A 23,462-nucleotide genomic window follows, 5' to 3' on the forward strand; every position below is an offset into this window, starting at 1 on the left:
GAAATCAGTCAATTGAAATAAATTCATTAGGCCTTAATCTATGGATTTCACATGCCTAGGCAGGGGTGGAGCCATGGGTGGGCATAGACCCACCCAGGCGGTAACCAGGCCCACCCACTCAGAAAAAAAAAAAAACAAGATCCACAAAAGGGCTTTATTACAGAGAAATATTCATCTGGCTGGTCTCAGACGATCCCGCAGGTGAAGAAGCCGGATGTGGAGGTCCTGGGCTGGCGTGGTTACACGTGGTCTGTGGTTGAGGCCGGTTCAACGTACTGCTTATGGTAGAGAAATTAACATTACATTCTCTGGCAACAGCTTTGATGGACATTCCTGCAGTCAGCATGCCAATTACATGCTCCCTCAACTTGAGGCATCTGTGGCATGACAAAACTGCACGTTTTAGAGTGGCCTTTTATTGTCCCCAGCACAAGGTGCACCTGTGTAATGATCATGCTGTTTAATCAGCTTCTTGATATGCCACACCTGTCAGGTGGATGGATTATCTTGGCAAAAGAAAAATGCTTACTAGCAGGGATGTAAACACATTTGTGCTCAAAATTGGAGAGAAATAAGCTTTGTGCGTATAGAAAATTTCTGGGATCTTTTATTTCAACTCATTAAACATGTTGCGTTTCTATTTTTGCTCAATATAAATAGTCAAACTCAAACAGTCCACCTTTTATTTTTGTAGGAAACAAAGGTGACAAAAAACCTGTACATTCTGTATGAAACAAAAACGGCAAGACATAGAATCAAAATATCATTCATTGAAGTAGTCCGTGCCGTACAAGTCGACATTCCCTGATAAAAGCTTTGGATTGTCCATCCGGCCAGTCAGTGGCTTGGTCGGTTTCCCCATTCCCCAGAATGCCATACTGACTTTTTTCCACCATAGGACTTATGAGCTGAAATAGAGGAACATACATTCATTTAAACACCAAACCATATTGCTTATAGAAGACTTTCTTCAATGCAGCCAGTCAAAACACCTTCAAGCTCTCATTTCTTCTTCCCCAATAGTCAGGTTCTCACTTTCTTTTTCTGCACCTGAAGAAGAGAGACATTCACAGCACTGTTCCAGTCAATGCTACACATAACAAGATGCTGACGTGTCCTCAAAGAAAACAATCAAACACAAACAAATATGTCTGACCTCATTCATGGCATCGTCGATCTGCTTGAGCTCCTCGTATCGGTCTCGTGACTCTCTCAGAGGCTGGATCATCACCTCCTCAATCTGAGGGAACAGCTGAGAGAGACAAGAGGCAGGGTTTATCGTCATGGTCACAGTCGTATTCTCATTTTACAGTCCCATCCAACCGTCGCTCACCTTCATTACGGTCTCAAACATGGGGATGAGGACGAACTTGATGAATCCGATCTGGGCGGTGGGTTTGGTGACCTTTTCTCTGTCCATGAAGGGGGCTACAGGCAGACTCTCTGCCTTCTCCCTGTCACTCTGATGAAAGAATGGAGAAGAGAGAGAAAGTTCAGTGCAATCCTTCATTTTTAAAACAAAACGGCACCTACATGGGGTCCGGAATTATTGGATCCCTTGATAACGATGATATAAAAAAATCTGCAGGTTTTCGTCAGAGATCTCTCTGTATTTTGCTCCGTTCATATTTCCCTCCTGACCAGTCTCCCAGTCCCTGCCGCTGCCACCACCATGCTTCACCGTAGGGATGGTGCCAGGTGTCCTCCAGATGTAACGCTTGGTATTCAGGCCAAAGAGCTCAATCTTGGTTTCATCAGACCAGAGAATCTTGTTTCTCATGGTCTGAGAATCCTTTAGGGTCTTTTTGGCAGCCTCCAAGCGGGCTGTCATTTGCCTTTTACTGAGGAGTGGCTTCCGTTTGGCCACTCCACCATAAAGGCCTGATTAGTGGAGTGCTGCTGAGATGGGAGAACCTTCCAGAAGGTCAACCATCTCCACAGAGGAACTCTTGAGCTCTGTCTGAGTGACCATCGGGTTCTTGGTCACCTCTCTGACCAAGGCCCTTCTCCCCCGATTGCTCAGTTTGGCCGGGCAGCCAGCTGTAGGAAGAGTCTTGGTGGTTCCAAACTTCTTCCATTTAAGAATGATGGAGGTCACCGTGTTCTTGGGAAACTTCAATGCTGCAGAAATGTTTTGGTACCCTTCCCCAGATCTGTGCCTTGATACAATCCTGTCTCGGTTCTCGACAGACAATTCCTTCAACCTCGTGGCTTGGTTTTGCTCTGACATGCACTGTCAACTGGGGGACCTTATATAGACAGGTGTGTGCCTTTCCAAATCATGTCCAATCAATTGAATTTACCACATGTGGACTCCAATCAAGTTGTAGAAACATCAAGGATGATCAATGGAAACAGGATGCACCTAAACTCAATTTTGAGTCTCATAAGCAAAGGGTCTGAATACTTATGGAAACAAGGTTTTTCTGTAGTTTTTTTATACATTTGCAAACATTTCTAAAAAACTGTTTTCAATTTGTCATTATGGGGGTATTGTGTGTAGTTTGATGAGGATTTTATTTGATCAATTTTAGAATAAGGCTGTAACGTAACAAAATGTGGAAAAAGTCAAGGGGTCTGAATACTTTCCGAAGGCACTGTATCTGGGGCTTTACACTGTAGGCTATGTACTGTATCAAAACGCATATACACTACATATGGGGCTTTACACTGTAGGCTATGTACTGTATCAAAACACATATACACTACATATGGGGCTTTACACTGGGCTATGTACTGTATCAAAACGCATATACACTACATATGGGGCTTTACACTGGGCTATGTACTGTATCAAAACGCATATACACTATATATGGGGCTTTACACTGTAGGCTATGTACTGTATCAAAACGCATATACACTACATATGGGGCTTTACACTGTAGGCTATGTACTGTATCAAAACACATATACAGTACATATGGGGCTTTATGTACCTGCATGAAGTACTCCTCCAGCAGACAGTCGACCCAGGGCTCAGCCACCTCCATGGGCCGCACCTCGTTAGAGATGTCACAGCACTTAATCAGCACCATCTTCAGCTAGGGGTCAAAGGTTACACAGAGCAGAGTTTAATATAGGGAGGGGGTCTACCAGATGGCCCACATAAATAGCAGCAGAAAGGACTAACATACACACCTAGGGAAGTTGTAAATATAGTATTACTGCATACGGCAGCAGGACAAATACACTGATTTGCACAAACTGTAAGGTAGTGGAAAATACGTATTCTAGGGTAGGGGCAAATACATAGTAATGTGTATCCTTACACAAGTGACATGCTCTTCATCACTGAAGTCAAAGCTGTCCACTTTATGCTTGAATGAGTCCAGTATCTCGCCATGTCGTGCCATGTCTGTGGCCAGGATCAGTGTGTTGATTCCCTAAGACAGACAGAGATCAGTGTGATGATTCTCTAAGACAGACAGAGAGAGATCAGTGTGTTGATTCCCTAAGACAGAGAGAGAGAGATCAGTGTGATGATTCATAAAGACAGAGTGAGAGATCAGTGTGATGATTCATAAAGACAGAGTGAGAGATCAGTGTGTTGATTCTCTAAGACAGACAGAGAGAGATCAGTGTGATGATTCTCTAAGACAGACAGAGAGAGATCAGTGTGTTGATTCTCTAAGACAGAGTGAGAGATCAGTGTGTTGATTCCCTAAGACAGACAGTGAGAGATCAGTGTGTTGATTCCCTAAGACAGACAGAGAGAGATCAGTGTGTTGATTCCCTAAGACAGACAGAGAGAGATCAGTGTGTTGATTCCCTAAGACAGAGATACAGGTCAGACTATAGAACATGCTATATTAGACTACTGGTATAGTAGTATGCGGACACACACACACACACACTCCTACCTGACGAATCTGTTTGAAGGCCTCAGGGTCGAAGGTGGAGAAGATGTTGCAGTCAGGCTGGGAGAAGATCTGGAAGGCCACGGCACAGTGGTGATTCTCCAGAGGAGAGATGTCATTGTAGCGTACCGCCAGCTCCGTCCGTGCATTTATCTGGTACCTGAGAGAGAATTAGACTCACAGGGCCATGCTTTAGTCTCACAGGGTCATGCTTTAGTCTCACAGGGACATGCTTTAGTCTCACAGGGCCATGCTTTAGTCTCACAGGGCCATGCTTTAGTCTCACAGGGCCATGCTTTAGTCTCACAGGGCCATGCTTTAGTCTCACAGGGACATGCTTTAGTCTCACAGGGACATGCTTTAGTCTCACAGGGCCATGCTTTAGTCTCACAGGGCCATGCTTTAGTCTCACAGGGACATGCTTTAGTCTCACAGGGCCATGCTTTATTCTCACAGGGTCATGCTTTATTCTCACAGGGTCATGCTTTATTCTCACAGGGTCATGCTTTAGTCTCACAGGGACATGCTTTAGTCTCACAGGGACATGCTTTAGTCTCACAGGGACATGCTTTAGTCTCACAGGGACATGCTTTAGTCTCACAGGGCCATGCTTTAGTCTCACAGGGCCATGCTTTAGTCTCACAGGGACATGCTTTAGTCTCACAGGGACATGCTTTAGTCTCACAGGGCCATGCTTTCAAATCCCTTTTTGACTGAAACCTGGGTGTCTAGTTTCATTGAATTAGTATAGACAGATGAGAGAGAGAGAATAAAAGTCTTACGTGTTGTTGTACCCGGGGTGCTGCAGATCGTGGCACACTGCAGCTGTCATCAGAATCAGAATGTCTACCTGGGTGAATATCTCCTGGGAGACACACAACACAGGCCCATTACGTCAGTGAATGGGCCATCTGTGTACTGTGCGCACGTGTGTGTGCATGTGTGTGTGTTCCCGGCACCTCTCATGAATGGTTGACCACGACAACAGGGTTCGAGAGGATGCCAGAGGGAGCGTCTCCAAGGGAGTAGAATTTCTCTTTCAAACTCATCTCTCAGTGTCTCTCTCTCTCCCCCCTCCCTCCTCTTCAAGAAAAAAACGATTCCTCCTCACCAATCTCTCTTTCTCATCACTCCAGTATTATTGATACCCTTTTATAGAGCTGAGGTATATAGTCTTACTGTGGTATTACTGTGGAATTACAGAGGGCACGACAAAGTCTACTCCCCCTCAGGAAACTAAAAAGATTTGGCATGGGTCCTGAGATCCTCAAAAGGTTTTAGAGCTGCACCATCGAGAGCATGCTGACTGGTTGCATCACTGCTAGGTATGGCAACTGCTCGGCCTCCGACCGCAAGGCACTACAGAGGGTAGTGCGTACGGCCTAGTACATCACTGGGGCTAAGCTGCCTGCCATCCAGGACCTCTATACCAGGCGGTGTCAGAGGAAGGCTCTAAAAATTGTCAAAGACCCCAGCCACCCCAGTCATAGACTGTTCTCTCTACTACCGCATGGCAAGCGGTACCGGAGTGCCAAGTCTAGGACAAAAAGGCTTCTCAACAGTTTTTACTCCTAAGCCATAAGACTCCTGAACAGGTAATCAAATGGCTACCCGGACTATTTGCATTGTGTGCCCCACCCCAACCCCTCTTTTACGCTGCTGCTACTCTCTGTTTATCATATATGCACAGTCACTCTAACTATACATATGCACATACTACCTCAATTGGCCCGACCAACCAGTGCTCCCACACATTGGCTAACCGGGCTATCTGCATTGTGTCCCGCCACCCGCCAACCCCTCTTTTACGCTACTGCTACTCTCTGTTCATCATATATGCATAGTCACTTTAACCATATCTACATGTACATACTACCTCAATCAGCCTGACTAACCGGTGTCTGTATGTAGCCTCGCTACTTTATAGCCTCGCTACTGTTTTTCACTGTCTTTTTACTGTTGTTTTTATTTCTTTATTTACCTATTGTTCACCAAATACCTTTTTTGCACTATTGGTTAGAGCCTGTAAGTAAGCATTTCACTACACCTGTTGTATTCGGCGCACGTGACAAATATACTTTGATTTGATATTACTGTAGTATTACTGTGGTATTACCTGTAGTATTATATGTAGTATTACTGTGGTGTTACTGCAGTATTGCTGTGGTATTACCTGTAGTATTATATGTGGTGTTACTGTAGTATTATTGAGGGATTACTATGGTATTACTTGCAGTATTACTGTGGTATTACCGGTAGTATTACTGTGGTATTATTGTGGTATTACATGTAGTATTACTGTGATATGACTGTGGTATTACCTGTAGTATTACTGTGATATGACAGCAATTTTTACCTGTAGTATTACTGTAGTATGAATATGGTATTACTGTAGTATTACTGCAGTATTGCCTGTAGTATTACTGTGATATGACTGTGTTATTACATGTAGTGTTACTGTAGTATTATTGTAGTATTACTGTACTATTACACATAGTATCACTTTGGTATTACCAGTTGCATTATTGTAGTATTATTATAGTATTACTGTGGTAGTACCTGTAGTATTACTATAGTATTACTATAGTATCACATGTAGCATTACCTGTAGTATTACTGTAGTACTCACTGTAGTATTACCTGTAGTATTACCTGTAGTATTACCTGTAGTATTACTGTAGTATTACCTGTAGGCTGCAGAGGCAGATCATGCTGTACATCATCTGGGTGACACAAAAACAGTGACGGAAGTTATGGAAGGGATTCACCTGGTAGTTGTCATGGATACAAAGCTGCAGGGAGGTAGAGGGGAAGGAAGACGTGAGACCATCAGACATCTACAACAAACCTGACACTAGTAACAAGTGGTGCAGCAGTAGATGAAGAACAGTTGTAGATCTCTCTAGATGTCTTACCAGCCATCTCTTTAATGTGATGGGGTTCATGTTGAAGCCCTTGACCAGGTCCAGGTCATTGTACATGTGCTCCAGGCAGCTCAGCATCTGACCACATGAAGGAAGGTCGAGAAGTGAGACCGAGTGTGAGCAACAGTTCTATGATAGTTGAGTGTCTATGGTAGTGCTCCTAATCTTAGCTTGTTACCTGTATAAAAAGACACCTGTCCACAGAAGCAATCAATCAATCAGATTCCAAACTCTCCACCAGAACTACATGCGAGGATCTTGTCAATGATCTCAAGGCAGCTGGGACCATAGTCACAAAGAAAACAATTGGTAACACACTACGCTGTGAAGGACTGAAATCCTGCAGCGCCCGCAAGGTCCCCCAGCTCAAGAAAGCACATATACATGCTTGTCTGAAGTTTGCCAATGAACATCTGAATGATTCAGACGACAACTGGATGAAAGTGTTGTGGTCAGATGAGACCAAAATGGAGCTCTTTGGCATCAACTCAACTCGCCATGTTTGGAGGAGGAGGAATGCTGCCTATGACCCCAAGAACACCATCCCCACCGTCAAACATGGAGGTGGAAACATTATGCTTTGGGGGTGTTTTTCTGCTAAGGGGACAGGACAACTTCACCGCATCAAAGGGACGATGGATGGGGCCATATACCGTCAAATCTTGGGTGAGAACCTCCTTCCCTCAGCCAGGGCATTGAAAATAGGTTGTGGATGGGTATTCCAGCATGACAATGACCCAAAACACACGGCCAAGGCAACAAAGGAGTGGCTCAAGAAGAAGCACATTAAGGTCCTGGAGTGGCCTAGCCAGTCTCCAGACCTTAATCCCATAGAAAATCTGTGGAGGGAGCTGAAGGTACGAGTTGCCAAACGTCAGCCTCGAAACCTTAATGAGTTGGAGAAGATCTGCAAAGAGGAGTGGGACAAAAATCCCTCCTGAGATGTGTGCAAACCTGGTGACCAACTACAAGAAACATCTGACCTCTGATTGCCAACAAGGGTTTTGCCACCAAGTACTAAGTCATGTTTTGCAGAGGGGTCAAATACTTATTTCCCTCATTAAAATGCAAATCATTTTATAACATTTTTGACATGTGTTTTTCTGGATTTTTTTGTTGTTATTCTGTCTCTCACTGTTCAAATAAACCTACCATTAAAATGATAGACTGATCATTTCTTTGTCAGTGGGCAAACGTACAAAAATCAGCAGGGGATCAAATACTTTTTTTCCTCACTGTATGGTAGTTGAGGGTCTATGGTCCAATCCCCATTCCTCACCTCATTGGGCTCCCACTGCCACACATCAAAGGTGGGATGTCTGAGAGCTTCCACTGTCTCCTGAGACAGATGGTACTACACACACACACACACACACACACACACACACACACACACACACACACACACACACAGAGAGAGAGGCAGATAGAGGCACAGAAGAGGGGAGAGAGAAGAACAACAATGTTTTGGTGAAGTCAGCATCTGACCTTGTTGGCCTCCCACAGCCAGAGGTCAAAGGGCAGGCTTTCTGAGGACGTCTATGGTCTGCTGCGAAAGCATGTACTGCAAGTCACAGAGCTCCCAGTTCACCGTCTGTCTGTCTCCGGTGCTAGTTATGGACTTACCTCTACATACCTGACCTGACCTCACCACACCTGACCTGACTACGGGTGTTAAACCAGCATCGGAGACAGATGCTGGCTGTAATTCTTTAGGCGAGGCAGCTAGCCCCTAGGGCCTTTGCACTCCGCACCCACCTATGAAATCTAGAAGAAACACTGGCACACATGACATGGGTGTACTTAACTAGGGGCATGCTGTATCTGACAGGGTGGAGGTAAATCAGTCATACAACTGACTCAGGACATACAGGTGGTGTTCTGACACTATGGACCTACAGGTGGTGTTCTGACACTATGGACATACAGGTGGTGTTCTGACACTATGGACCTACAGGTGGTGTTCTGACACTATGGACATACAGGTGGTGTTCTGACACTATGGACCTACAGGTGGTGTTCTGACACTATGGACCTACAGGTGGTGTTCTGATACTATGGACCTACAGGTGGTGTTCTGACACTATGGACATACGACCTACAGGTGGTGTTCTAACACTATGGACCTACAGGTGGTGTTCTAACACTATGGACCTACAGGTGGTGTTCTAACACTATGGACCTACAGGTGGTGTTCTAACACTATGGACATACAGGTGGTGTTCTAACACTATGGACCTACAGGTGGTGTTCTAACACTATGGACATACAGGTGGTGTTCTAACACTATGGACCTACAGGTGGTGTTCTGACACTATGGACATACAGGTGGTGTTCTGACACTATGGACATACAGTCCCTGATAACAGGCTCACTGACAATGACAAAACAAACACTGACCCACACAATGAAGTTGGAGTAATTTGCAGACCACTACCTTACCTTGGGGTAAGAGGGCACGTCTCTCCGAGGTGTCAGCTTCTTTTTGTCATCCAGGAAATGACTACAGTTCAAAGGAAGCAGCAAACAATAAATCAGACAGTATGTAACCTTATCAGACGCCTTAGGTTATTAATAACACTGTATTATGCGGAACAATGAACTTAACTAAATCCTTTAATAATTGTCCAACCTGATCCCATTGTTATGCCACTGATCTACCCTGAGCAAGAGAGTGAGATCTCCTGAGGGGGGTTGTTAAAATTAAAGTATAATAATACCTGATCTAAATGTATAACCTAATGAGCATAACCCTGGTTCTAATGACCCTGGTTCTAAAGCCCAGCTAATGACCGGCTGGGGAGGGGGACGTTTGTTTCGTCAATACTTCCTCTACTAACTTACACTAACTAGGAGCTCAGATAGGACTGTTCAAATGTAAGATGCAGAAAAGAACCATTCAGGCATTGGACATCGTTATCAGGATTCAGGTCGCAGCTAGAGGTAAACGTTCAAAGATGATGATGTAATAAGGTGACTAACCTGTTGTTCATGGAGGCCATCTCCTCCCTGAGCTTCTTGATGTCGCTGTGACACTTCTCTATCTCCTCCACCTTCATCCCCTCCACTGCAGAGAGACAGAGAGAGGGAGAGACAGAGAGAGGGAGGGAAAGAGAGAGGGGGAGAGAGGTTAATGTATCCTATGATACCAATAGTCAGATGCAACACCTATTTCCTCCTTGTCTGGCATCAGAACCACCTGGCCCAGGCCTTCTGTACTGTATAAACTATTAATATTGATTACCTCTGGGATCTATATCAGTCAGATGACCTTATTGATAAACATCATGATGAGAAATCCTTATCAGGACTCTTTGGACTCAACGCCACATCTTCCATCTTTACTCCGTACACAGAAATGCATACAAAGCTCTCCTTCGCCCTCCACTTGGCAAATCTGACTTTATCCTCCCGATTCCTGCTTACAAGCAAAAATCTAAAATGGGAAGTACCAGTGACGCAACCAATAAAGAAGTTGTCCGATAAAGTGGATACTAAGCTACAGGACTGTTTTGTTTAGCACAGCCTGTAATATGTTCCCGGGATTGAGGAGTTTACCACATCAGTCGACTGGCTTCATTAATAAGTGCATCGATGATGTTGTCCCCAAAGTGACCATGCGTACATACAGTGTCTTCAGAAGGTATTCACTCCCCTTGACTTTTTCAACATTTTGTTGAGTTACTGCCTGTATTTTAGATTTGATTCAATTGACTGTTTTTGTCACTGGCCTTACACACAATACCCCATAATGTCAAAGTGGAATTATGTTTTTTGAAAATATTACAAATGTATTAAAACTTAAAAGCTGAAATGTCTTGAGTCAATAAGTATTCAACCCCTTTGTTATGGAAAGTCAAAATAAGTTTAGGAGTAAAAATGTGCTTAACAAGTCACATAATAAGTTGCATGGACTCACTCTGTGTACAATAATAGTGTTTAACATGATTTTTGAATGACAATCTCATCTCTGTACCCCACACACAATTATCTGTAAGGTCCCTCAGTCGAGCAGTGAATTTCAAACACATATTCAACCACAAAGACCAGGGAGGTTTTCCAATGCCTCGCAAAGAAGTGCACCTATTGGTAGATGGGTAAAAAAGCAGACATTGAATATCCCTTTGAGCATGGTGAAGTTATTAATTACACTTAGGATGTTGTATTAATACACCCAGTCACTACAAAGATACAGGCAACCTTCCTAACTCAGTTGCCGGAGAGGAAGGAAACCACTCAGGGATTTCACCATGAGGCCAATGGTGACTTTAAAAACAGTTACAGAGTTTAATGGCTGTTATAGGAGAAAACTGAGGATGGATCAACAACACTGTAGTTACTCCACAATACTAACCTAAATGACAGAGTGAAAAGAAGGAAGCTAGTACAGAATAAAAACATTCCAAAACATGCATCCTGTTTGCAACAAGCCACTAAAGTAAAACTGTAAACAATGTGGCAAATAAATTCCCTTTTTGTCCTGAATACAAAGTGCTGTTTGGGGCAAATCCAATACAACACATTATTGAGTACCACTCTCCATATTTTCAAGCATAGTGGTGGCTGCATCTTTAGGATAAAAAATAAATGGAATGAAGCTAAGCATAGGCAAAATCCAAAAGGAAAACCTGCTTCAGTCTGCTTTCCACCAGACACTGGGAGATGAATTCACCTTTCAGCAGGACAATAACCTAAAACACTACAAATCTACACAGGAAATGCTTACCAAGAAGTCAGTGAATGTTCCTGAGGGGCTGAGTTACAGTTCTGACATACATTTGCTTGAAAATCTATGGTAAGACCTGAAAATGGTTGTCTAGCAATGATCAACAACCAATTTGCCAGTGCTTGAAGAATTTTTAAATGAATAATGTGCAAATGTTGCACAATCCAGGTGTGGTAAACTCTTAGAGACTTACCCAGAAAGACTCGCAACTGTAATCGCTGCCAAAGATGCTTCTACAAAGTATTGACCCAGGAGTGTGAATAATTATGTAAATTAGATATTTAATTTAATAAATTTGCAAACATTTATAAAAACATGTTTCACTTTGTCATTATGTGGTATTGTGTGTAGATGGGTGACAAAAAACAACATTTAATCCATTTTGAATTCAGGCTATAACACAACAAAATGTGTTATAAGTCAAGGGGTATGAATTAGAACTTTCTGAAGGCACTGTATCCCAACCAGAAGCCATGGATTTCAGGAAACATCCGCACTGAGCTAAAGGCTAGAGCTGCCGCTTTTAAGGACCGTGACACAAGTGTTGGTCCCATGTTTCATGAGCTGAAATAAAAGATCCCAGAAATGTTCCATGTAACCCTGGGTCTCGACCCCGCCCTGTGCAACTGGGTCCTGGACTTTCTGATGGGCCGCCCCCAGGTGGGGAAGGTAAGAAACAACATCTACACCCCGCTGATCCTCAACACTGGGGCCCCACAAGGGTGCGTTCTCAGCCCTCTCCTGTACTCCTTGTTCACCCATGACTGTGTGGCCATGCACGCCTCCAACTCAATCATCAAGTTTGCAGACGACACTACAGTGGTAGGCTTGATTACCAACAACAACGAAATGGCCTACAGGGAGGAGGTGAGGGCCCTCTGAGTGTGGTGTCAAGAAAATAACCTCACACTCAACGTCAACAGAACAAAGGAGATGATCGTGGACTTCAGGAAACAGCAGAGGGAGCACCACCCTATCCACATCGACGGGACAGTAGTGGAGAAGGTGGACAATTTTAAGTTCCTCTGCGTACACGTCATGGACAAACTGCTGTGGTCCACCCACACAGACAGCGTGGTGAAGAAGGCGCAACTGCGCCTCTTCAACCTCAGGAGACTGAAGCAATTTGGCTTGTCACCGAAAACAAATACCGACAAACTTTTACAAATGCACAATCGAGAGCATCCTGGTTGGCAACTGCTCCGCCCACAACCGTAAGGCTCTCCAGAGGGTAATGTGGTCTGCACAATGCATCACCGGGGGAAACTACCTGCCCTCCAGGACACCTACACCACCCGATGTCACAGGAAGGCCAAAAAGATCATCAAGGACAACAACCACCCGAGCCACTGCCTCTTCACCCCGCTATCATCCAGAAGGCGAGGTCAGTACAGGTGCATCAAAGCTGGAACCGAGAGACTGAAAAACAGCTTCTATCTCAAGGCCATCAGACTGTTAAACAGCCATCACTAACATTGAGTGGCTGCTGCCAACATACTGACTCAAATCTCTAGCCATTTTAATAATTAATAATTGGATGTAATAAATACATCACTAGTCACTTTAAACAATGCCACTTTATATAATGATTACATACCCTACATTACTCATCTCATATGTATATACTGTACTCTATACCATCTACTGCATCTTGCCTATGCAGCATGGCCATCGCTCATCCATATATTTATATGTACATATTCTTATTCATCCCTTTACACTTGTGTGTATAAGGTAGTTGTTGTGAATTTGTTAGATTACTTGTTAGATATTACTGCATGGTCAGAACTAGAAGCACAAGCATTCCTCTACACTCACATTAACATCTGCTAACCATGTGTCTGTGACCATTAAAATTTGATTTGATTTGCACAAAAAGCTTATTTCTCTTAAATGTTGTGTCCAAATTAGTTTACATACCTGTTAGTGTGCATTTCTCCTTTGCCAAGACAATCCATCCACCTGACAGGTGTGGCATAGCAAGAAGCTGATGAAACAGCATGATCATTACACAGTTGCACCTTGTGCTGGGGACAATAAAAGGCCACTCTAAACTGTGCCGTTTTGTCAAACAGCCACAGATGTTTCAAGTTTTGAGGGAGTGTGCAAATGGCATGCTGACTGCAGGATTGGTCACCAGAGCTGTTGCCAGATCATTCAATGTACATTCCACTACCAAAAGTCTTCTCCAACGTTGTTTTAGATAATTTGGCAATACGTCCCAACCGGCCTCACAACAGCAGACCACGTGTATGGCGTTGTGTGGGCGAGCAGTTTGGCGTTGTGAACAGAGTGCTCCATGGTGGCAGTGGGGTTATGGTATGGGCAGGCATAAGCTACGGACAATGAACACAATTGCATTTTATCTATGACAATTTGAATGCACAGAGATACCGTGACGAGATCCTGAGACCCATTGTCGTGCCATTCATCCTCCGCCATCACCTCATGTTTTAGCATGATAATGCAGGGCCCCATGATGTAAAAATATGTACACAATTCCGGGAAGCTGAACATGTCCCAGTTATTCCATGTCCTGTATATTCACCAGACATGTCACCCATTGAGTATGTTTGGGATACTCTGGATTGACATGTACGACCGGTTGTTCCAGTTCAGCCAATATCCAGCAATTTTGCACAGCCATTGAAGCCGTTGTGGGACAACATTCCAAAGGCGACAATCAACAGCCTCATCAACTCTATGAGAAGGAGATGTGCTGCGCTGCATGAGGCAAATGGTGGTCACCCTTGATACTGACTGGTTTTCTCATCCACGCCCCAACCTGTTTTTTAAAGTATCTGTGACCAACAGAAGCATACCTGTATTCCCAGTCATGTGAAATCCGTAGATCAGGGCCTAATATTTGTATTTTCTTCAATTGACTGATTTCCTTATATGAACTATAACTCAGTAAAATCTTTGAAATTGCTGCATGTTGTGTTTATATTTTTGTTCAGTATACACCGACTCTGATGCTTGTAGGATATGGCAGGGCTTGCAGACTATCACGGATTACAAATGGAAACCTAGCCGCGAGCTGCCCAGCGACCTAAGTCTACCAAACGAGCTAAGTGCCTTCTATGCTCGCTTCGAGGCAAGCAACACTGAGCCATGCATTATAGCACCAGCTGTTCCAGACAGCTGTGTGATCACGCTCTCTGAAGCCGATGTGAGTAAGACCGTTAAACATGGTTAGCATTCACATGGCTGCAAGGCCAGATGCATTACAAAGACGCGTCCTCAGAGCATGCGCAGACCAGCTGGCAAGTGTCTTCACTGACATTTTTAACCTCTTCCTGACCCAGTCTGTAATACCTACATGTTTCAAGCAGACCACCATAGTCCCTTAGGGTACCTTGGCGTTCTTGTGCTGTCTAAATGACTATCGCCCCGTACCACTCACATATGTAGCCATGAAATGCTTTGAAAGGCTGGTCATGGCTCACATCAACAGCATCATCCCAGATACCCTGGACCCAATTCAATTCGCATACCGACCCAACAGATCTACAGATGACAAAATCTCTATTGCACTCCACACTGCCCTCGCCCACCTGGACATGAGGAACACCCATGTGAGAATGCTGTTCATTGACTACAGCTCAGCGTTTAACACCATAGTGTCCTCCAAGCTCATCACTAAGCTAAGGACCCTGGAACTGAATACCTCCCTCTGCAACTGGATCCTGGACTTCCTGACAGGCCGCTCCCAGGTGGTGAGGGTAGGTAACAACACATCTGTCACACTGACACTCAACACGGGGGCCACTCAGGGGTGCCTGCTTAGTCCCCTCTTGTACTCCCTGTTCACCCACGACTGCATAGCCACGCATGACTCCCAACACCATCATTAAATTTACTGAAGATACAACGGTGGTAGGCCTGATCACCGACAAAGATGAGACAGCCTATAGGGAGGTCAGAGACCTGGCAGTGTGGTGCCAGGATAACAACCTCTCCCTCAACGTGATCAAGACAAAAGGAGCTGATCGTGGACTACAGGAAAATGAGGGCCGAGCACGCCCACACTCACATCAACGGGGCTGTAGTGGAGTGAGTCGAGAGCTTCAAGTTCCTCTGTGTCCACATCACTAAGAATCTATCATGGTCCACACACACCAACACAGTCATGAAGAGGGCACGTCAACGCCTTTTTCCAGATCAGGAGGTTGAAAAGATTCGGCATGGGCCCTCAGATCCTCAAAAAGTTATACATCTGCACCCTTTAGAGCATCTTGAATGGCTGCATCACCATGGCAACTGCTTGGCATCTGACCACAGGGCACTATAGAGGGTGGTGCGTACAGCCCAGCACATCACTGGGGGCCAAGCTCTCTGCAATCCAGGGCCACTATAGCAGGCGGTGTCAGAGGAAGACCCTAAAAATTGTCAAAGACTCCAGCCACCCAAGTCATAGACTGTTCTCTCTGCTCCCGAGTGGCACATCGGTCTAAGGCACTGCATCTCAGTGCAAGAGGCATCACTTCAGTCCCTGGTTCGAATCCAGGCTGTATCACATCCGGCCGTGATTGCGAGTCCCATAGGGCAGCGCACAATTGGCCCAGCGTCGTCCAGGTTAGGCCGGGCTAGGCTGTCATTGTAAATAAGAATTTGTCCTTAACTGACTTGCCCAGTTAAATAAAGGTTAAATAAAAAATATATATATATTAAATACTGCATGACAAGCGGTAGCGATGCACCATGTCTGGAACCAACAGGACCCTGAACAGCTTCTACGCCCCAAGCCATTTGACTGTTAGTTAGCTGGACTATCTACATTGATCCTTATTACATACACTGCAGCTGTTTATTATCTATCCTGTTGCCTAGTCACTTTATCCCTAGTTATATGCACATTGTCTCAATACTGGTACCCCGTGTATATAGTCAAGTTATCATTACTCAGTACTGGTACCCTGTGTATATAGCCAAGTTATCATTACTCAGTACTGGTACCCTGTGTATATAGCCTAGTTATCATTACTCAGTACTGGTACCCTGTGTATATAGCCTAGTTATCATTACTCAGTACTGGTACCCTGTGTATATAGCCTAGTTATCATTACTCAGTACTGGTACCCTGTGTATAGAGCCTAGTTATCATTACTCAGTACTGGTACCCTGTGTATAGAGCCTAGTTATCATTACTCAGTACTGGTACCCTGTGTATATAGCCTAGTTATCATTACTCAGTACTGGTACCCTGTGTATATAGCCTAGTTATCATTACTCAGTACTGGTACCCTGTGTATATAGTTAAGTTATCAGTACTGGTACCCTGTGTATATAACCTAGTTATCATTACTCAGTACTGGTACCCTGTGTATATAGTCTAGTTATCAGTACTGGTACCCTGTGTATATAGCCTAGTTATCATTACTCAGTACTGGTACCCCGTGTATATAACCTAGTTATCATTACTCAGTACTGGTACCCTGTGTATATAGTCTAGTTATCAGTACTGGTACCCTGTGTATATAGCCTAGTTATCATTACTCAGTACTGGTACCCCGTGTATATAGCCTAGTTATCATTACTCAGTACTGGTACCCCGTGTATAGAGCCTAGTTATCATTACTCAGTACTGGTACCCTGTGTATATAGCCTAGTTATCATTACTCAGTACTGGTACCCTGTGTATATAGCCAAGTTATCATTACTCAGTACTGGTACCCTGTGTATATAGTTATCATTACTCAGTACTGGTACCCTGTGTATATAGCCAAGTTATCATTACTCAGTACTGGTACCCTGTGTATAGAGCCTAGTTATCATTACTCAGTACTGGTACCCTGTGTATATAGTCTAGTTATCAGTACTGGTACCCTGTGTATATAGTCTAGTTATCAGTACTGGTACCCTGTGTATATAGTCTAGTTATCAGTACTGGTACCCTGTGTATATAGCCTAGTTATCATTACTCAGTACTGGTACCCTGTGTATATAGCCTAGTTATCATTACTCAGTACTGGTACCCTGTGTATATAGTTATCATTACTCAGTACTGGTACCCTGTGTATATAGTCTAGTTATCAGTACTGGTACCCTGTGTATATAGTCTAGTTATCAGTACTGGTACCCTGTGTATGTAGTCAAGTTATCAAGTTGTGTATTTATTATTACGTGTTATTACTTTTCTATTATTTCTCTATTTTCTTTCTCTCTGCATTGTTGGGAAGGACCTGTCAGTGAGCATTTCACTGTTAGTCTGCATCTGTTGTTTACGAAGCATGTCACAAATAACATTTGATTTGATTTGAATTTGTACTCTCTGGCTAGAATTCAATCAAAGTGCATTAGGGTTTTTCTGCACTGTGCTTTTCTGCAATGCAAATTGTTCTGCGATGCGCCTCTGCCAAATAGGTGTTTGATAGAAGCATGTCCCAAGTAATCTCGTCCTCAGACGTCTCTCTCGAACCTGGGGACAAGGTTATGTCCCGAGTAGATAAAGAAATCCCTGAATCAATGTCTTCGATTGACGCCTCTCCAAGTCCCATTAGTATATGTGGCCATTAGGCTGATCTCTTGGCGGAGAAAACAAAAAAATAATGGAGAGCAAGGGGAGGATGAACCTTTGTGGACTGAGAGCTCAGTCTCCATGGGAGACCCGTCCGCTCGTACGTTGTCTCCGTAACAACCGTGGGGTCGCCACGGTGACTGAGAGGTCAGAGAAGGTTGTTATGAGGACACTGGACCATTATGTGTTAAAGTGTGTATTAATGTAATGCTGCCTGTCAGTGTACATCATTTGCCTGTTAGCAGCTGCTGGCTTGTTTCCTGTTTACGTAGGTGTCATCGTGAAATCTGCTGTTTGTAGTTCAAAATGTGGGGGATGAAGGGGTGAATTGAGTCAGAAATCTCACACACACACACACACACACACACACACACACACACACACACACACACACATAGAAACACGCACACACACATAGAAACATGCACGCACTCACACACAATTTCACAATGGTTTAAATCTGGGTTCAAGGTGTTTCACCAAAGACCTCGAGGCAGTCAGTCAATCCAGAACAAAAACCACGCGGCCATGACAGTAGCAGTACTTTACAGTGAAGGGCGACAATGTAATGGTTAAAGATGAATTACTGATTAAATGTTCCCACTGGACTGCACAGCAAGGCTGTGTACGGGACAGCTGAAGGCAGTAGAGGCGTCGGAAACAGTAGGGTGCAAAAAGAAAAACCTCTACTACCAGGACTTAACTGGAATGAAGCGTAGCAAGCTATCTTTATCAATTTTATTTTAAAGCCATGTGTGATTACAGACAATTAATACATTAAATCAAAGAAAAGCCTGCGGGCATAGTGTAGGACAGTGTGAAAACTAACTTCCTGGCACACAACAAAAAAGGACAGAAATAGATTAAATGGGCAGAACTAGGAAGCTGCAGTAGCTTTAGCTATAGGGTCAAAGACAGCTAGCATAGCCTTTATTTAGCTAGCCTCCGTTATTATGGTGTTTAGTGGAGGCTAGCCATGTCAAGGCTACAGCTAGCGTTGTATACGTTTATGACATTGCATATCTCCCACTAATTCAATGGTATTTCTATGTGAATTCGTGTCCAGAAGCCTGTTAAACTATAGTAGAGAACATAGCTAGTAACACGTGACCTAGTTAACTTCCCTAATCTACCTGAGTGAAGGCTTCAGTCAGATAGTTGGTCCTCCAGTACCCCCAACAAGCACACCTGATTCAATTTGTCAACTAGTCATCGAGCCCTCAATGAGCTGAATGAGGGGTGTCTGTTCAGCGCTACAACATCAATGTGTACTGTTGGGGTTACTGGAGGACCAGGGTTGGGAAACACTAGACAAGAGGAGAATAATAGGTGTGTCACGTTGGTATAAATGGATCGGGAGACAGGCGCAGGAATGCGTAATAGTTTTTTTTTTATTGATCCAAATTACAGCGCGCCGTGTAAAGGCACGGGGACGAAGACAAAAAAACACCTAACAAAACACAGGGTTGAAACCCAAACAAAAGAGAGAGGAGAACCTCGAATAAATACATGGGGCGAGACCCGAAAACACAAGTACACAATGATACAACACGGGACGAGACCCGTAATCATTTGCACAATACATAAAACACGCAGCACAGAAGATGAAACAACGCATAGCTACTCACACAACCAAACGGACATTGGAACAATAAATCAACAGCCCAATGGTGAACCAAAGGGCACCCTTATACAATTATTAATCATTGAGAAATGGGCACCAGGTGTACGTAATCAACAGTTCAGTTCCTAGAGGCCGGTGACCTCTGAACTGGTGCACGGAATTAGCAACAGTACCGGAGAGATCCGTGACAATGGGAATGGACTCTAGAGAATGTATGATGTCAGGGGCAGGGATCTACCTGATATGTCAGTCTATTGTGTTACACAACAGGGCTCAAAGATCAAATTAAAGACCCAAATTCAGTAAGTTAGTGGACAGTTTTGTTTGTAAGACCATTTGAAAATGTTATAATCACTGTATAACAACCACTAGACACAAGTAAGTTTAAAGCTGAACAAAGTCGCATAGCTAAATAGCTCAAGACAAAACTGATGATTGCAACACTGAACAAAGAGCTGCAGTTAGTTTCAGAGTGGGTGGCAAGGAATAAGTTAGTCCTAAATATTTCTAAAACTAAAAGCATTGTATTTGGAACAAAACACTCACTCTAAACCTCAACTAAATCTTGTAATAAATAATGTGGAAATTGAGCAAATTGAGATGACTAAGCTGCTTGGAGTAACCCTAGATTGTAAACTGTCATGGTCAAAACATATTGATACAACAGTAGCTAAGATGGGGAGAAGTCTGTCTATAATAAAGCGATTATCTGTCCTCTTAACAACTTTATCAACAAGGCAGGTCCTACAGGCCCTAGTTTTGTCGCACCTTGACTACTGTTCAGTCGTGTGGTCAGGTGCCACAAAAAAGGACTTAGGAAAATTGCAGTTGGCTCAGTACGGGGCAGCACGGCTGGCCCTTGGATGTACACAGAGAGCTAATATTAATAATATGCATGTTAATCTCTCCTGGCTGAAAGTGGAGGAGAGATAGACTTCATCACTACTTTTACTTATGAGAGGTATTGACATGTTGAATGCACCGAGCTGTCTGTCTAAACTACTGACACACAGCTCGGACTCCCATGCATACCCCACAAGACATGCCACCAGAGGTCTCTTCACAGTCCCCAAGTCCTGAACAGACTATGGGAGGCACACAATACTACATAGAGCCATGACTACATGGAACTCTATTCCACATCAGGTAACTGACGCAAGCAGTAAAATTTGATTTAAAAAAACAGATAAAAAACACCTTATGGAACAGCGGGGACTGTGAAGCAACACAAACATAGCCACCGTGCTTCTACATCTGCATTGCTTGCTGTTTGGGGTTTTAGGCTGGGTTTCTGTACAGCACTTTGTGACATCAGCTGATGTAAGAAGGGCTATATAAATAAATTTGATTTGATTTGAAACATTAGTACATACACATGCATACACACACACGATAACATACTCACTATACATACACATGGATTTAGTACTGTAAATATGTGGTAGTGGTGGAGTAGGGGCCTGAGGGCACACAGTGTGTTGTAAATATGTGGTAGTGGTGGAGTAGGGGCCTGAGGGCACACAGTGTGTTGTAAATATGTGGTAGTGGTGGAGTAGGGGCCTGAGGGCACACAGTGTGTTGTAAATATGTGGTAGTGGTGGAGTAGGGGCCTGAGGGCACACAGTGTATTGTGAAAACTGTGAATGTATTGTAATGTCCAGGAAGAGTAGCTGCTGCTTTGGTAGCAGCTAATGGGGATCCATAATAAATACAAATACAATACACCTCATTGAAACCCTACCAAATAGTTAAATCCCCCCCCTTTCAGGGGGTTACTTTTCTTAACCTTAACATTCTCTCTTCATGACTCAATCTCCCGGGTTACCATTTCCATTTCCCATCCAGCCAAGTTAATGAGTGGCGAGTGAACCTATTTAAAATTGCCTCTCACATACAGTAGTACATCAATGTTTACTGCACATTTTACTGCAGTTTCAGTGAGGGTTCGATTGCCCCATACACCGCCGCGGGCACCACATACAGTTACTGAACATCTAGGTTACTCGCTGAATTAAAAAGGTGAAATTACTGAAATGTAAATGTAATACTGAATAGTGTTTCAGGCCATCTGCTTGTCATTACGGTTTCAGGCCATCTGCTTGGTATTACGGTTTCAGGCCATCTGCTTGGTATTACGGTTTCAGGCCATCTGCTTGGTATTACGGTTTCAGGCCATCTGCTTGGTATTACGGTTTCAGGCCATCTGCTTGGTATTACGGTTTCAGGCCATCTGCTTGGTATTACGGTTTCAGGCCATCTGCTTGGTTCTCAGGGCATCCGCTTGGTTCTCAGGGCATCCGCTTGGTTCTCAGGGCATCCGCTTGGTTCTCAGGGCATCCGCTTGGTTCTCAGGGCATCCGCTTGGTTCTCTGCATTTCAGTGTATCTGCTCTGCAGTCCCCTTACTATTCCCCGTGGCAGATAACTGGACATGCACTGTGATATAAGAGTCTGCCTCCTCTCTGGGGAGAAACTCACTGTGATATAAGAGTCTGCCTCCTCTCTGGGGAGAAACTCACTGTGATATAAGAGTCTGCCTCCTCTCTGGGGAGAAATAAAAACACAGACAGACACAGTACTGTGTGACTCACGCTCAACTCTCTTCTCCAACATGACCAAGCGGTTTGTCACCTCTGTCTCCAGCTCGTTGATTTTAAACGCTCTGCAGAGAAAAAAAGTGATGGACAGACAGACAGACAGACAGACAGACAGACAGACAGACAGACAGACAGACAGACAGACAGACAGACAGACAGACAGACAGACAGACAGACAGATGGGGAGAGAGATGGACAGAGAGAGAGAGAGAGAGAAAGAGAATAGGACAGAGATGGACAGAGAGAGAGAGAGAGTGTGATGGACAGAGAAAGAGATGGACAGAGAGAGAGAGAGAGAGAGAGAGAGAGAATAGGACAGAGATGGACAGAGAGAGAGAGACAAGGAGAGAGATGGGGAGAGAGAGATGGACAGAGAGAGAGAATAGGACAGAGATGGACAGAGAGAGAGAGACAAGGAGAGAGATGGGGAGAGAGAGATGGACAGAGAGAGAGAATAGGACAGAGATGGACAGAGAGAGAGAGAGAGAGACAAGGAGAGAGATGGGGAGAGAGAGATGGACAGAGAGAGAGAGAATATGACAGAGATGGACAGAGAGAGAGAGACAAGGAGAGAGATGGGGAGAGAGAGATGGACAGAGAGAGAGAGAAGGAGAGAGATAGACAGAGAGAAAATTAAAAGGCAGATAGGATAGAGAGATGGGACAGAGAGCATTGATTATCTGAAAGCAGCGCACGCATAAATATAGTAACAGACAAATAGCAAGCATTTACTAAAACCACAGAAAAAAAAGCCTTTACGAAGGCAAGACACAAAATGTCCATGAAAGCAAAATCAGTGCTCTTACCTGGAAAACTGCTCTGCCACCTGTGTCAATACATTCTGGAAGAGTTCCTCTTTATCTGTGGGAAGGAAGGTGTAGGATGGTACTACACAGAAAAGCTCAAACTCATACCACTTCACTCTGTGTTATAAAGACAACACTGCACACAGGTCTGATACACTCAACTATCTGACTGAAGCCTTCACTCAACTATCTGCCTTTCATTAGAACTGAGCCTGGTGGTGTAACAGATATTGATTGGCCCTTCTCTCACACTCAAACACACACACACACACCTTATGTAAACCAGTGGCAACGACAGAATGAAAGCGACACAACAGATGGCAAAACAAGAGAGAGTAATAGTTTTTTTCTGTCTCACTACTGAATGCAGTAGTGGTGTTTGGAGATGGTGCCAGCTGAATACGGT

General features: G+C 44.1%; 1 protein-coding gene across 7 annotated transcripts in view; it reads right to left on the reverse strand.

Moving 5' to 3' along the window:
- Positions 1–589: 589 nt before the first annotated feature.
- The window catches only part of LOC115161363 (high affinity cGMP-specific 3',5'-cyclic phosphodiesterase 9A), a 45,890-nt gene continuing 23,017 nt past the window's right edge, over positions 590–23,462 (reverse strand). For 3 of the 7 annotated variants that reach the window (XM_029712298.1, XM_029712301.1, XM_029712296.1), the window contains 14 exons: positions 23,057–23,138; positions 22,245–22,315; positions 9,767–9,851; positions 9,227–9,287; positions 8,064–8,138; positions 6,776–6,862; positions 6,548–6,652; positions 4,643–4,725; positions 3,864–4,020; positions 3,273–3,386; positions 2,940–3,044; positions 1,334–1,462; positions 1,157–1,252; positions 590–908 (listed from right to left, as the gene is read on the reverse strand). In XM_029712298.1, coding sequence (XP_029568158.1) covers positions 768–908; positions 1,157–1,252; positions 1,334–1,462; positions 2,940–3,044; positions 3,273–3,386; positions 3,864–4,020; positions 4,643–4,725; positions 6,548–6,652; positions 6,776–6,862; positions 8,064–8,138; positions 9,227–9,287; positions 9,767–9,851; positions 22,245–22,315; positions 23,057–23,138 — 1,391 coding nt within the window. In that variant the 3' untranslated portion in view covers positions 590–767. Of the gene's footprint in view, positions 909–992; positions 1,051–1,156; positions 1,253–1,333; positions 1,463–2,939; positions 3,045–3,272; positions 3,387–3,863; positions 4,021–4,642; positions 4,726–6,547; positions 6,653–6,775; positions 6,863–8,063; positions 8,139–9,226; positions 9,288–9,766; positions 9,852–22,244; positions 22,316–23,056; positions 23,139–23,328; positions 23,343–23,462 lie in introns of those variants that run through there. The other 4 variants (XM_029712303.1, XM_029712300.1, XM_029712299.1 and 1 more) reach the window with 4 other exon arrangements.

This window comes from Salmo trutta, chromosome 24 (assembly GCF_901001165.1).
Source record: "Salmo trutta chromosome 24, fSalTru1.1, whole genome shotgun sequence".
Classification (NCBI taxonomy): Eukaryota; Metazoa; Chordata; class Actinopteri; order Salmoniformes; family Salmonidae; genus Salmo; species Salmo trutta.